Raw genomic sequence first — 16510 nt, forward strand, 5'->3', positions numbered from 1 at the left:
TTTGGCTGGAAAGCATGCAAAAACCTGAAAATATTCTTTACATTGAGCTGCTTATTTTATAGTTCCTACCCTCTGATGGTCACTTGTTGCTTTAAGGAGCATGAATTTTTATCATTTGTACATTGATTTTCTTTTTAGCCTATATAAAGTAGCTTTGGATGCCAACATTGTATCTTAATATACAAGTTCTGTTATTCAAATCCAAATACCTTCTTATTCTTTCAGTATTTGAAGAAGATGAGCTCGTGTTCTACTCTTATATTTCTGTCATATGCACGTTTCTTAAATACATAAAGAAAAACATGTGCCATTTTATTACTTCTCATCTGTGAGGTCAAGAATGAATTTTGCTAATGACACAGCTTCCTTCCTCCTAATTTTAAAATAAGTTCTCTATCCAAATTGGAACTATAGTTGGGAGTACCATCCAGCATAGTACCATCAAGTTGCACAGTCTAAATGGGATAAACACATTTGTCTTTTTCTCTTAGTTTCCATTGCTTTGTATTATGGAGGGAGAGGGGGTTTTAAATAATATTTCTGTTCTGTATTTAGTCATAAGAATGTCTTTTCTGGGTCAGATGAATGACACATCTAGTCCAGTGTGCTGTCTTTATAATGGCCATAAGAATAAGGGAAGAGTAGGAATAGGTAAAGCGTCAGTTCTGCTAACGGGTGTTACCTGTGTTGTGGGATCAATGATTGCTCTTCTGGGGGACATATTACACTAGAACATACTTGGTTATCTAAATCATTCATTTCCTATGAACTTTTTTTTTAATTAAATTTGGGAAAACATAGACAGTTTAGGTGATTTGGATGGTTTTTGGATTTTTTTTTAATTTCTTAGGCAAAAAACTATTCTGAAGCTCTTCACTGGTACAGTTATTCTGTCAGCTTCTACACACCTGGGCAGATAGATCAAAACTTGGCTAAGCTGCAGAGGAACATGGCTTCTTGCTATCTTCATCTGAAACAAGTTGACAAGGTATATATATGTATACATATTTATTTACTTATTTATTTTCATTGCTTTTGTTTTTGTAGTTATGTCATTGGGACTTAATTTACATCTTTGTTACTGTACCTCTTTTGCTTTGAGAGAGGGAGCTGTGTCTTTGCCTGTCATGCATCATCTGGCAAAGAGACGTAGTTTGTCATCTTAGCTGCTGTGGGGGCCTCTGTATCACCAGCCATTCTAATGGGAGAAATCATCCACAAGCCGTGTGACCATGCCTTAGTGTATCCGGTTTCTTCTCAGGTTAGAGGTCCTCCTCTCTTCAAGACAGGTGAACCCTGATGGGAAGCATGTTTGATGTGTCTAACTAGAACTTCCCACAACAGCGTGTTATCCCTCACCTCTGCAGACAAGTGCATCTGCTTTACCTATCTAGGCTTTCTGTTTTGGGGGCGTTAAACTTCGCAGTTCAAAGTGACGGGGAGTTTATTTTTTCAGCATTCTCAGGGCTTCTCTTGCTTTCTGGTTCTGTAGGTCTAATTTTGAGGAACTGGCTTTTTCCTCAGTCTGGTTACTGTTGGCCTTTGGTGCCATCTTCTACTCTCATCACTTTTCTTTCCAGGGGAGATGTTGCTAAATCACTCTTCTTGAGTAATTATATTATTATATATATATTTTAATATTATATCATATATATATATTATATATAAATATCAACAATGTAGCCGTTAACATTTTGATATCTCTTTAGCTCTCTTCTGTTGCAAATTATATTACTGATTTAAAGATGTTATGTACTGATTTCCTTGAATCTCTTCTTTGAATAGGCTAAAGAGGCAGTTAAAGAAGCAGAGAGGTGTGATCCAAACAGCATCTTTACTAAATTCTGTGTCTATAAGATTGCAGTGATGGAGAAAGAGACTGATAAAGGTAGAACTTAAAAGATAAAAGGGTCCACTACAAGGAAGCAGAAGTGCTGAATATATTAGGAAATACTAAGCAGATTTGGACTTGTTCATCTTGAGAAAGACACAACAGAGGGTAGCTAGAAGAAGCATCTATAAAGTCATTGAACTGTCAGGCTGTAAATGTAAACTGTCAGAGTGGGATGCTTTTTGCATACAATATGTAAGATGCGGAGGCCATCGCCATACCTGGTGCTGTTTGGATGGAGCCTCTGGCTAGGAAGGCTCTAATCTTCTCATGGGCATAAGCTGTAGTAGCATCCCAGGGTGAGAATCATTGTATACTTACTGTTTCTAATATTTTGTATGCAAATATGATGTTAAATGAGCTAAATGAACCTTAACGGAACCATTATAGCTGTTCTTCATTTCTCTGGACAAATAGAGCCTGAAGTTACCAGAAAATACATGAATTACTGAGACAACTTACGGATTGACATTTCTCTGTAGATTCTTCCTTCTTTATAATGAGTTCTGCCATTTCATATTTTAATGATAGTCTTAGCTCAAGAAATGAAAATTGAGAAATACAGTCTATACTTACTTAGAATACAGAGTAACATGCAGAGCTTATTTTCTGATGAGTTCTGTGCCAATTAATTGTTCTCTATACATCTTTTTAATGACAGCATAATTTGCTCACATAATGTAGAGTGGGAACCACAGCAGAGTGTGAACATAAAAGCAGCAGCACCCTTAGCGTAAGCCAAGATGTGGGAGCTTGGAATCATGCCCAGAAAATGTATTAGAGAAAGTCTTCTGTCTTTGGTGACAAACATTTAGCAGAACAAAATTAAGAGTGTGAGATAGAGTATCATTTGTATGGCATCCTTGTTTCCTTGGATTAGCTTGGAAAGCCTTTTGGCACCTCTGTAGGAAGAAATGCATAATTATGGAGAAGTGCTGGTAGGGTCAGGTTTTCTTGTCTTGGTTTTTCATACTCAAAAATAATAAGTAAGTTTATATTTAATCTTTCATAGGTTGTTGAAACAGTAGAACTTTCCACCTTCCAATTGCTTCTATAAAAAAAAATTATAATTTTTCCCTATGTATATTTCAGCTGTGGAAGCAGTTATTGAAATGGGGAAGCTAGCAGAAAAGCTATCTCAACATGAAGACAAGCTGAGAGTGGATGAAAATACAGGCACTAACCTCCTGAGTTTAGTTGCCCAAATTGCTTTAGAGGTAGAGCAGATAATGTTGTGGTTACTTTGCTTTATTGATATAAGTGGGACAGCAATAGCCTCTGTAACCTGGCCTGCTTTCAATATTTATATGTATTTTATGCATTTCTAAGTATGTCATGCTTCTATGACCAAGGTCTCACTCAAATGTGTTGTGTAATGCAAACGAAAAATTAATTTCATGTATAAATACATTGTATTTTTTAATATTTCTTCAGGAAAATAAGGGGTTTCAAGTTATTAATGTTGGAAATTACATGATGTATTTCTGTAAAATTCTCCTCAGGAAAATGTTACATCTTTTTCTGCCTCTGGGATTTGATCTTTGACATGCGAGGGGGAATGTGTGTACAAAATACACATAGTCAGTGATAAAAGACTGAAAAGTCACTTGTCCCTCCTCTTTGCTTCTTGGTTGGAGACTTGAGTGGTGTCTGAACTGGCTGATTACAGTGGCATAATTAGAAGAGGCTTTTGGTTGCCTTTTAGGACTTTGTTCATGACTCTGTAAGGCATGAAAGCCTTGCCAGCCTGTACTGATCCTGTTCTTAACATAGGCTCTTTGTGCATGGAATCGTATGTTCTCTCCTTATGGTTTTCTCTTGACTCTGAGGCAATTCAGTGCAGGGTCCTTTGTTCTTTTTCCTGCATAGACTTGTGGAATATGCTGTTGCTTGGGGTGGGTTGGTTGTTTTGTGGGTAACGGAGGCAGTGCAGTTTATACAAAACGTGTTTTAATTTCTTTTCAGAATGAACAAGAAGGTGTGGCTATAAAAGCTTTGGAGTATTTGTCAGAACATTTACGAGACTGTCGACAATTATTTGCAGCTTTAAAGTGAGGATTTGATATATGTACAGGGGAAGAAATTTCTCTTGTTCCTTTTTCAAAAAGAATTTATTATATTGAGGAAGGTGGAAAACAGAGTACATCAAAGATTAGTTAGCAGTCTTTTTGGTGCTGCAGATGTACCTCAAGCCTGAGCTCTTAATATTTACAGATATTCCAAGACTCCCAAGCAAATAGTGTTAGTTGCTTTGAACAGATGACCAACAGCGACTAATAAGATTGCAACAATGTATTTGGTGAAAATACCTGTTCGTTTGTATCCTCTGATACAAATCTGACCGTGGTATCTTACTGAAATATTCCGTCATGTTTATAAAAACACATATTGTGAGACAGATGTATTTATTCCAGTATTTGCCAAAAGCCTTTGTTAAAGTACATTTATTTACTTACTATTTCATGATTTAGCAAAGTGATATACAAAATAAGGCAATAGGGTGGGAAATAGTATAATCTTATTCTCAGTTTGATGTTTTGGATTCTTCTGTGAGTTCCACAGGCTGATAGCATGGGAAGAAAAGTGGGATCCTTTCTGGAAAATTAGGACATTATACACTGTTGGAAAAAAAATATCTTGTTTCTTTATTGCTTGTTTTTCTCATATTTAGATGTTTGGTTCGTCTTACGTTGTCAAAGGTCATGACAGAAAATGAAGAGAAAAAGTGAGTGCATTTGCAAAACCATTTTCTTATGGTGAATTTGAGGTACAAATGGTGTAATTTATTTTTTTTGCTGGGTTTATTTTCTTGCAGAGTAATCAAGAGATTAGTTTTTATGCTAGTAAAAGGTCCACCCAGATGAATTCCAACTTTACTAATGACATCACATAGGAACATCTTTCCTGTGTTTTAAATATTTGCTCTTTGCCTTCCTCTTTTATTAATGCGTAAGACTGTCAGGTATTTTTGATGGGGAGTGTGAGCTAAGCAACCTCTTTAACTTTGACACTAGGATATGATACCTTTCAGAGGTTTTGAGTGAGGATTACAGAGTGGGACCTTCCTTGCTGAAGACTAGCCACTTTGCAAATGGTATGCTGGCTCAGAAGTGGAACTGTACTGCTGGATTTGAGTGTCAAGTAAACAGTGTAGTGTCAGTGGGGTTTGAAATTTAACCTGCAGCCCCAACCACTGAGAAAATCTCCTGCTGCCCTTCTGCAACGACCTTCACTGCTGCAGATCAATAAAACTTTTTGCAGCCTTAGTACTCCTTCAGCATCTTCAAATGCTAGAAGTTTATAATGCTGGAGATGTCAGGGGAAGAATGATTATATCCGTAATTACGGAGATGTTGTATTCCAACATAAATAATGTGTTCTGTTGTAAGAAAGTTAATCAAACATTTTCTAAAACTTAATTTTTCCTCCATTCTAGAGATGAAGATATTAGCTCAATGCTGACTTACTTGACCTTGGGTATGCTTTTGTTTTATTTACATTTTCTGTAGTTTTTCCATCTGCGAACATGTTATGATATGATCAGGTCCATAGTAACCAAATGTTTAGACTCCTTATTTCAGTTTAGGTTCCCATCTTCCCACTGAAATCAGTGGAAATTAGAACTGAAGATTCAACAGTGTCGTGAAGTTGGATCTCAGTGCTACAGGTTTTTGCTACAGAAAACTTGCAGGCTAGCATTGGAAAACCCGTTTCTAGTAAAGCCTGTACTTGGGAGCTTCTCTCACACAACAGGGCAGTTTCTTCTAGGCAGTTTCCCTTTAATCCTTCATAAGGCCATGTATGCAAACAACAGATACTTGGGTAAAAGCCACAGCCTGGGTGGCGTCAAGTGACAGGCTCCTACTCTGACTCCATTGGCAAGGGACAAAGTTAGTATCTTTAGTAGCAGGGCTACCACAAAAGGAAGAAGTTTGGTTTTGTAAACTGAATTAACAGTCTGAGTTTTTAATGATTAATTAAATGGCAGTGGTGGTCTTTGCTGTTTTAGCTGTTTAAAAGGAAGCATTTTTTAAAATTAAGTTAATGCTATTTTTTTTCCCCGGAATGCTTAGAAAACTGCAATGGGTAATAGCAAATTGCTGACAGACAGGATAGGCATGTCAAAATTGGTTCCCACTTGTAAGTTGTGCTGTCCTTTGAAAAAGAATTGTCTTGTTTGCATTGGAAGAGGTACAGGAGTTTTACAGAGGACTTTTCTCCATCAGAAGAAATACTTATTTACACTAAGGCTTTTTTACCCCCCTCTTCTTATCTTGGACAAGAAAGTTAATGAAATGGTAGAACTTTTCCACACTAGCCATTCTTAGTGCAACTAGGAGAACAGAATGAAGACTAGAATTAAATTAATTAAAGGTTTCTTGAAGAAAGGCCTCAAATGTGTTATTAGATCTAGAAACCCTCAGCTTTTTGTGAAATTAAGTAAGGTTCCTCTGCATTAGACTTCAGTGTCAGTAAACTTTGAAGAGGCAGTATTTGTTGGTAGCCTTATGTATCTTATCTAAAATGCTGTTTGAGGCACCTTTTGATGTTTTTTGTAAGCCTTCCTGGTCAAGCATATTAGATTTAAGTTGTGAGAATAACTATTCATCGGGAATCATATGGGAGTTGTGGAAACTTCTGTTTTGTAGTGTAGTTATTAGACTTGGAAATGTTTTTATTCTGCTCAAAAAATGTTACTTATGTTTTGAACAACCCATTTCCTGCAGCTCACAAGAGACTTGCTGAGTCTTTCACAGAAGAGAATTTTACAGGGGACATGAGGATCTTTGAAGCTCACTGGTTTAGAAGAGTTGGTAGGTTGCCCTCTCAGCTAAACTGAATCCCCTCCATCTAGACAGACCTTAAGGAAGAAAGAAGTGTTTAAATGTGTAGTAGATTTATAAAACTCATCACTTTTGGCAGTCACTGCCTTGACTAGTCTTAAAGCTATATCCTGCTGCATTTTCTGTCTTCTGAAACTATCTGATACGTTTTAAGTCAGTTATCAAGACAAATACTTACACAAGGCCTATTTGACTGGTGGGATAACTGATACATTATTCCTTTCACCGCAGGAATTGTTGTGTGTGTCCATGATACTACTCTTAATAGTTCACCATTTTCCTCTTAGTTAGCCCTTTACTATCAAGACTCTGTTACAGAAGTAAAATTTAAGATCAGGCAAATAGAATAATGTTTTTCTTCAATGTCTGAAAAAACCTGCTGCTAACAATAAAAAAACTTACTGTTGATCCTGAATATGCGTGTTATCATGTAAGCAAAATAAGAATTGGGAAGTTCAGGTGGATACTGGTGTGATTGGTGCAGGATGAACTTACCTCTGCCACCCAGATACAGTCCCTTAAACAGTCCTGGAGTTTGCTTTGAACTATGCTGTGTGAAATCTAAACAGCAAATATTATCATAGATAAATTGTTTCCTAGTGGGAAATGCAGGTCCCATGGAGGTGTTCTAAACATTAACTGTAGTGTGTCTCTGGATCCTCATTTAGAAGTCTTTGTTATGCTTTTTTTGGTAAAGGAGTCAGCGCATTTGCTGTGTATAAATGAAAATACAAGTGTAGGGTAATGGGTTGAACCAGTTTTTCAGATTCTTGCTTCTGCCAGAGCATGCAGGAGAGAAAATAGTTGAAATCAGTAACAGAAGACGTCTGCCATGATGAGCTTGTGCACACATCCTCACGATGCAGCCATGCTCCAATAAAGAGTAACAAAGGATGGAGAGAAGCGGCAGAAGTCAAATACAGTAACATGAGTGTGAATGGAATCTGGGGTGACTATGACCTTACCAAGCTTTCTCATTCATAGAATAAACAATTCAGAGACTACAAAAACATGTCCTAGGGAATAAATTAATGTGAAAGTTAGAATCTGCAAAGTCACTGTAGAATCTAATAATTTAATTGGGTCACATTCTCATACATAAATGGTTTGAATGTCTTTAGATAGCTCCTAATCAGAATTGTGTATTTAACTGCCATGTACTTGACCCTGCTGGGGTAGAACCAGAGAATATTTCAAAATGTTGTGTTTGTTTTTTTTTTTTAATATTTTTTATTTGTCTTGGGAATATTGTTCAACACTTATTCAGATACTAGTTTTGTTTACTAACAAAAGAAAATGCTTCTTCCAGTTCATACTTTTGTGGGAAGGGTATGTGGTTGAATGAATATTTGGTTATGATGAAATTAAAAAATTTGCAAGCATGAATAAGCTGTTTTACAAATCACTAATAACGGTGTTTCTTGCTGTTGTTAAATGAGCTGTTGATGATAATTTGATTAAGAAAATGTATTGTAGAATCTGAACTGTCTGTTACTAGAGATTAGATGGGCATACTCATAACACTGAAGATTTTTATTCTAGGTCTCCTTTTTTGTGTCTTTTGTTAGCTTGGAACTTAGCTGTACAGTTCAAGGACTGCCCTGACAAGATGAGAGATTTTTTTCTGCTTTCTTTCAAGGTACGTACTCTTGCTAATAGTATCTCTGAGGAATATTGTCATCTGTCTAGTTCTGTTAGAAGTTACACCCATATACCTCATATCTCTCTGGAGACATGCTTGTATGTGCTTAAAATGGAACACTTGTCACAAGGAGATTGACTTGCCATACAAAGTGTAAGCATTATTGTCATATTTTACATTCTGTTGCTTAAAAATCTCATAAGAAACTTAGACTTCAATGAGAACTTTCTAAAATAAATGGATTCTGGTGTTTGGAAATTGAAATAAAAAATCTGAAAATGAATACAAACATGTTAAGTACTTGAGTCCTAATCTCCATGCAGAACTTATACTGACACTGTCAGTTTTGTATGTGTTTGTAGAGAGGGGACTCCAACACTGTTTTACACTTTATATTTAAATAATCTTGTGTAATTGTACAAGTAAAATTACAAGATGAATACATACTATTCATGACTGATTATTGAAAGTGTCATAGAGGAGACTCAGCAATCATCTGCTCACAAGCAAATTGCTTTATATGGGCAGAATTCTCAGTACCTTTTTTTATTTTTGTTGTCAGTTTTCCCAGTTTTGTCCTTCTGACAAAGCTGTTCTAATTGCTCAGAGGACATGCCTGTTAATGGCAGCTGCAGTTGATCTGGAAATGGGGAGACAGCAAGTAACACCTTCTGAACAGGTACGGCATTTCTCTGCTAGCTGATTCTGTATGTATTAGTGCAGCATTTTTTTCTTTTGATCTTGAAGTCTCAGATTTTTTTCACTCAGGACAGGATACTAAGAATATAAGCATGGGAACCTTTCATAGTTAACTAGAATCAATGCACCTAAGACATTCCAGACAATTTTAAATGTTGGATTTCTGTAAATTAGTTGATTTCAGTGGATTTGTACAGATTTATATCAGCAAAGGGTCATAGTAATACCTTCTCTTAGAGGAATTTCAGTCTACCTTATATATTATGTAAGGAGTCTGTTGCTAAACATGGTTGATCAAACAGGTGATCACTGCATTTTTTGTTTTATGCTGTTGCTTAAAGTAGTTACCAGTATGGTGGTGATAAAGCTCATGGGGTTTTTTTATGCATACATCCTTTTTTGTGGTGTTCTACTTACTGTGGTAATAAGATTAAGGAAAGTGTACAGTGGTTATGGAGGAAGTACGGAAGTCTGCTATACAGTGATTATTGTAGAAACTTACTTTTGTGGAGAGCAATGCACAGCAATTTGCGTTGTGGGATTTAGTGGTTTGTCAGTCTCAATAGCAGTATTTTATGCTTGGGAGCTAAAATAAATGATGTCCCATAAGAACCCATATGGTTCTTTCCGGACCAATGGAATGTTCAGTGTGAAGAGGCTTTGTCTGAGATGTGGAGGTCTTTGAAAAAGAGGAAAAAAACTCTAAAAACCCCAGAACAGTAACTTGTGTAGATGATGTACTAATTAGGCTGATTCTTAATTTATTTTATAGTTAGGTGTAAAGATCCTGTAAGTTGTGACATGTATATGTCTTTTAAAACTATGACAAAAATAACTTCTTAAATTTCGTGAAATAGATGGAACTTTTGACTCAGGCCCTTCAACATCTCCAGGCATGCAAGGAGATATGGAAAGTTCTCAAATTAACAGGTAAGCTACAAAGTGTGTCTGTTTAGCATGTGTAACTGTTAGACTTAATCACTATATTCATGAAAAATACAGGGCATATGGAATTGCTGTCTCAGCTGAAGAATGTTATGATACGGCAATATGATAAGAGAACTTGGCAAAGCCAACTGCTGGTTTTTATATGTCATTGCAGGGTTTTTATTGTACAGGTGCTGTGAAGTGTGGAACAGTCTTTCAGAGGGAAGCTGGATTGACTGTTCTGTCTTAACTGTTAAGAAATTCCAAGCTTTTTGCTCTACAATGGAGTTGCTCTTGCACTGGTTTAATAGTTTTACTAGCCTCTTTACATTTAAGTCATTTAAGACTACAGAAAGGTTTGCTACCATGCTTTGAAGTGCCAAACCCCATCCTCTGTTCCCTGACTATTCCCTGTCAATTTAGATCAGATATTACTGGAGACTGGTGTGCTGTCAGCCAGCAGTTGAGATACTGAGTGACTGTTAGCGTAGGGGATGCATGCTTCACTTTTTTGGTAGTATATTGGTAGAAGAATTCCATTAGGCATTCTTTGTCTGGCCTGTGGTCTGGTTTCTTTTCAGTTATAGGTTTGGGACACTGTGGAATTTTCATTGTAAGATGCATTAGTATTTAACTTTTGTCAGGAAATTTACATGCTGGAGGATTTTTCCCCCCATAAAATTTCAGAGTACAAGGTATATGGTCTGGATTTGGGATTCTCTTTGCCCTTTTGCACTGAAGGCAAGATAACTCAGAAAGACTTCTTCCCTTTTAATTTTCCATCCTTTAAATCCCGAAGGGTTGAATATCTCAGGATGGGGACATACTGGAGTTTCTCCTGCAGAGGTTTGTAGAATGGTAGCGTGGTGCTTCCTTCACTTCTTCACTAGGCCTTATCCAACACGTGGGCAAGTCTGTTGCTCTGAAGGAAGCTGAGAATGTCTGTTAGATGTAAAAACAAAGGTCTTTGTAGATACTTCAATAAAAGATAGTTTGGTGTTTGTTACAGGTTTACACCTTCCTAGCAGTTCTACTGTTCTCCCACTCTTCTGTGTTTAAGGTTTCCCGAGAGCTTTTCTACCAAAAAGTGGACAAGTTCTATAGAAAAATTTGAAGCTGATGATAAATTCTTTTATAAGCTGACCTTCTGTGAGCTGGTGGCCTTGAGTTATCTCTTTCTCCTGTCTATGGTAAAATGGCTTCACCAGTAGCTATTACTTTGCCTAGGAGGGTTGCATTAATTTAGTCAATTACAGGCAATCCAGATTTGTTTTTTTTCAGGGGAGGCATGGTGATCGATGGGGTTGTGCTTTGGACATCTGAGGTTTCTGTCCAAGACTGCTTTAGAGTTCCACTCACTCTGCTGTTAAATCTGTGTACCGTAATGGTTTTCCTGCCTGTTGGAAGCAAAATTTGTACCTTATGGTACGCCATATGACTTTAAGAAAATGAATCATTACATATAGGCAATTCTGTCTCTTCTCTAGGAGATTTTGCTAAAGACCCAACAGACACATTGTTGCTGCTTTATGAATTTGAAGCAAGATCCAAACTGAATGATCCAACACTCTACGACCTTATGGAGTCAGTATGGGAGCAACCACAAATAGAGGTCAAGACGCTAGAAATCATTGCGTGTAAGGACTGCATTTGTATTTTCATAGTTCTTCAAGTAATGAAAAACAGCTTTTGTTCCTCTTTCCTGTTCATTTGGGGTGACCAGGATTATCATGTATTGTGCAGCATGCATAAAATGAGTCTAACCATATATATTTTGTCCTGAAGCAAAAGTGCTTAGGATCTCAACAACGTTAGGAGATCCGTGTTTTGAAATACTGTATTACATGGATGATGAACCAGAAGTTTGTGACATCCTTCCATTGCTAGACTCTGAGACATTTGTGTAGGTTGTGAGTCTGGAAAAGATGAATTTTTACAAGGTCCAAACTGGCAAAGGCCAGAGAATGATCCTAGCTGATTCATGCCCAATACAGAAGTTTTAGGATGTGGACTTCGAATAGATAATGCAGTTTCAACTTAGTGTAGTTAATTTGTAAATAGCACTTCTCTATATTGTACCATACTTTCATCACAAAGTTCTAGTCATGCCTCCTTGAAAATCTAGAGTAGGATCCAAGGAAGATGAGTAACATTTAAAACTGCCACGGCAGATATTTGGAGGGGGTTCTGTAGGATTGCATAAACCCCTGCTTACCTCCCTTGTTTGAGGGAAGATACACCAGGGCTTGGAAACACCATACTGACATCCCATTCCCACCTAATTTTTCCATCCAGATTTTCATGTTGAAGGACACAAACAAAACTCTTACCTTAGACCCCTCCTGACATCTTCCTCAAACCCCATATTTTTGGGTTACTGCACCAGAAGTAAACAGCAGTGAGATTATTTGTAAATCATGAAATCTACTGTGTTTCTGCCTTACTGTCAGTCCTCACTGACAATGTGCACAGTAAGAAAGTAGTAGAGAAGCACTAGCTTGTGATCAGCCCAAGCATTAAGCAAATCTCTTTTCATTTGTTTATCACAGGGATCTGGCAGTATGCTGTCATTGTATTTTAATGACCAATGAAATAAAAGCCTGGGTCTAGTAATTTCTTTCTTCGTCTCTATTTTCTTTTGCTTTTAAGCATTAGCAATGGAATCTCCAGCTCGGTATCCTGTACTGTGCAAGAAAGCTCTCAAGAGTGCACTAAACCTTCACAGAAAGCAGACTGGCATTGATGCTGTGAAATTTAGGTTAGTGATATCACATCGTTTTGCCATGAGCCTGTGGCTGGAAATGCTGACAGGGGATAAAGCCTTCAGTCTGAAAAAAGTGGATTTTAGCTTATGTGGAAGATTCCACTTCTCGCTGGCCAACCAATATACCTTCCAAGCATGACTGTCTAACAGATGTGTTAAGTGCAGTTTGTTTTCTTGGCATGTTTTCTGAAACATTTCCAATAAATGAATCTGTTGAGGAAGGAAAATTAAAATTGGATCCAGAAGTTTTCTGGCTGTTTCTTGTGAGGAAGGTGTTAATTTCAAATCTTGCCCTGCAGTAGTGAGCTAGGTATTTCAAAGACAATCAAGTGAAGAGAAACGAAGGACTGACAAGAAAGCCATGAGTTATAAGTTAGTGATATGGTGCCATAGTACCTATGTGATTTATTTTGCTGGCTAACTGTCTCTCTAACAGCTGTACCTTATGGAATCTAAAAAACAACCTGATGTGTGTCCTTGTCTCTCACTTGTATCCCATAAAGGATTTTTTGCTTCCTTTCAGAGTTTCTTGCAGTAACCACTGGGCAAAACCAGTTGCTGATACTGCCTTTCACACTTCACACTGAGAAAGACCTGTTTTCAGAAAAAATGTATTTGTTACTGATATTCTTGAGGATGCTGCCTACTTAGTTCTTGTTGGTGAAGTTAGAAAAGATACTTGCTCCTGGCTGTCATGTGTGGCACCCTAGAAAACACTGTGTCTTTCCTTCTGTGTTACTTTGGAGCCCAGCAATGAAAATAATGAAGTACTTGCTGCTTTTGGCTCTTTTTTTGAATAGTTTGTAAGAATGAGATCTGATACTAGAAAAATGTATGTTTCTGCTATAAGGATGTGAGTGTAGTAAGCACCAAGTTGGACATGTCTGTCTGACAATCATAAGAGACCTAAGTTAGTGTGCTGCTGATATTAAAAAGTAGCTGTTTGTGCACATATTTAATGTTTCCTCTTTTGCTCTGTTTTGATTCTCAGCAAATGCTTACATAGTTTGATTGATCTTTCATTGCCGGCTGGATTAACGGACTTGGATATCTGTGTACTGCAGGAGGTGTGGGACTACTTTGAAGATGCTCTGAATGTAGTGAGCAGCACAGTAAGTTGAACAGGAAAACAAGAGATTGGGAAGTGATCCTGAGCACATTTTAAAAAAATTCTCATTGGACTGAGACTAATTAGTAGACTGAACATTATATAGTGTTATATGTGGAGCACCTAAGACTTCTTCAGTAAAAGATACACTGAAACTACCTCAAAAGAAATGCCTCTTGAATATTTATGACTGAATGACGAATTTCCTTGGATTTTGTAAGGGCTTTCTTAGAGACATTTAAGGCCAAATTTTCAGTGCCTATTTTAGAATCTTCTTGAGCTAGAACATCCATCTTTCGTCCTTGCTTTCTACGTTCTTACACTGAATATATTTTTTTAAATGCAGATTGCTTTTCCAGATCAGTTTAAAGCCAGCTAAAATTTGGATACCAGTCTTGCTTTTTTTCCCAGCTCTGTTTTGTTAAATGTATTTGGGAACTTAGTAAGTTACTATTTTTTCCAGATAACTAGAACTAGATTCTTGTGGCACTACGTGTCTTGTTTCTGTGAAGACAGGTATATGGAGAGTAAAATCTTTATTTCAGTAAGCATTTTTGCTGCTCCTTTCAGGGCTGAAGCATAATGCTGTATAGTGAAGGCAGTTGTACAGAGGAAATCAGACATTTCCACTTAAAATTTCCTAGGTAAAACTCAGTTAAGGAGTATTCCTGTTCAGGACTAATGAAGCCAATACTGTGTTTCATAGCTTCATTCCATTGTATGGCTGTTTCTTTAGTCAGGTTTGAATGTCTCTCCTTCTGTAAAGGTGGCATAAAGATACGCTGTTTCTGACTTCCCCAGAAAAGAATGTGTCCGCATCCATGCCTGCCTTTCCCTGAAGTTCTCATCTATAACTTTGCTAATGTCAGATTTAAAGTGAAGAGTCTATTTTCTGATGAGCTGCTGCTTCTTGTTTGCTCCACCAGGATGCTTACCCAGAGATGGAGATACTTTGGTTGATGACAAGAGCCTGGAATACAGGAATACTTCAGTATACTGTTGGTAAATATAATGAAGCTGAGCAGTGGTGTGGATTAGGAATGCGTTTCCTCAGTCACCTAGGACCTCTGAAGAAAAGCTATGAAAGCCATGTAAGTGAAAACAGATGGATTTGAGGATGTGGGATTGGATGTCTGGCTTGAATCTGAGATATGCATCTGGGTGAAGAAACCACTGCAAATGATCTTTAAAGGGTTTTAGGAGAAGCGTGGTACCTAAGTACTTTGGGAGAGCTTGATGCTAAAACATTTTTTCAAAGTGAGGCCAGAAAATATTTGATAGGCAATAGAAAGAGTAATGTAGCGTCCTTTTACGGGAAGGATCGCGTAGATGGATTACTGGAAAAAACTATTTGTGGCCATGGGAGAACCCTTGTACCTTGCCTTCTTTCACTGAAGTCAAGGTGCTGTACCGGTTTACTTAAATCAGCTGTTGTATGATCTGTTTTTTTTTCTAGTATAATCTAATGTCTTGTAAAAAGGGTTTAAGCTGATGTGAATAAAATCATTGTAGCTCATCTTTTGAGGTGTAGCTTAGCCACTTCACGTGAGGGAGAAATTTCAGGGCTAGCATCTCTGTAGAAAGCAATGACACTTTTTCTTACTCTGTCACAACTAAGCTCTCTACAGTTTGTAGCTGGTGCTCCTACCTTGATTCAGCACAAGTGCAAGTGTGGCTGGTGTATGCAGTCATTGTTCATTCTCTTATGCACAAGCTGAGCAATCAAGAGCTGGTTGCAACTTTTATACCACTTTAAGTACATTTGTTAAGACAATAAGAACTGAGATCACGCCCTTCCAATCTCAACCCTTCTGAAATTCTGGGAATAGGTTTATTCACTGATGTAAGACTCAGCTACGAGCTTATACTTTATGTCAGTATAAATAAAACTACCTTTGTTAGGTTGCACTGATTTTAGTATTTTTTTCTTAAACCACTGTAAATCTGTGCCAGAATCTTTGTATCAATCTGAAATTTTAGGTTTAGAAGGTGGTGGTACTTCCACCCATTCCTTTGCTTTTGTTCCCTGTTGGTTTGTTGTATTATCTAATTGAATGTTACAACTTTATCTATCATTGACAACTGTGGTGCTTATATTCTCCAGATGATTGGTCTTTATAGTGAGGTTCTGGACAAATTGGACAGAGCAAAAGGGTTTCTTCCAAATGAAGAATAATGACAGCCACAGCTACAAAAAAGGAGGAAGCAGTCATTCTTGGACACGTTCTGATGAATGAAAGAGGCTGATAGCTCTGCAAAGGCATGGGGTCATAGGAGCAGTGGAAAAGAGACCGGGATCTCCTTGTTGGCAATTAAGTTATGTACTTTTTGGGAAGTGTTTATAAATGTAACTGTTTTCCTCTAGGAAATAGTTTTCGTTCTCTGGAGTATTATAACAGTTAGAAATAAATACTTATTTTTTTCATGAGACATGTCTGCTGTTGTGTAACAGGTTGGTTTAAATACCTGATTTTAGTAAAGTGACAAGGAGAACAATAAAAGTATTCCAAGACCAGGCATCCCCTCTGGATGCCATAGCTGCCTTGCTACATAAGTATTTATCAGATTGTTTAGTATTCAGTCCCTTTCAGTATGGACAAGAATTCAGAAGCTGTTTGTCAGTTCCACAATTTAG

At 37.3% G+C, this 16510-nt stretch overlaps 1 protein-coding gene across 2 annotated transcripts in view; it reads left to right on the plus strand.

Moving 5' to 3' along the window:
* Window positions 1–16510, plus strand: part of TEX11 (testis expressed 11) — a 32966-nt gene extending 16456 nt beyond the window's left edge. For both annotated transcript variants that reach the window (XM_040614073.1, XM_040614074.1), the window contains 13 exons: window positions 851–988; window positions 3857–3942; window positions 4563–4616; window positions 5328–5368; window positions 6619–6705; window positions 8304–8374; window positions 8940–9056; window positions 9934–10006; window positions 11491–11640; window positions 12653–12761; window positions 13759–13879; window positions 14802–14966; window positions 15504–16510. In XM_040614073.1, coding sequence (XP_040470007.1) covers window positions 851–988; window positions 3857–3942; window positions 4563–4616; window positions 5328–5368; window positions 6619–6705; window positions 8304–8374; window positions 8940–9056; window positions 9934–10006; window positions 11491–11640; window positions 12653–12761; window positions 13759–13879; window positions 14802–14966; window positions 15504–15593 — 1302 coding nt within the window. In that variant the 3' untranslated portion in view covers window positions 15594–16510. The remainder of the gene's footprint in view (window positions 1–850; window positions 989–3856; window positions 3943–4562; window positions 4617–5327; window positions 5369–6618; window positions 6706–8303; window positions 8375–8939; window positions 9057–9933; window positions 10007–11490; window positions 11641–12652; window positions 12762–13758; window positions 13880–14801; window positions 14967–15503) is intronic.

The sequence above is a fragment of the Falco naumanni genome, chromosome 14 (genome assembly GCF_017639655.2).
Source record: "Falco naumanni isolate bFalNau1 chromosome 14, bFalNau1.pat, whole genome shotgun sequence".
NCBI lineage: Eukaryota > Metazoa > Chordata > Aves > Falconiformes > Falconidae > Falco > Falco naumanni.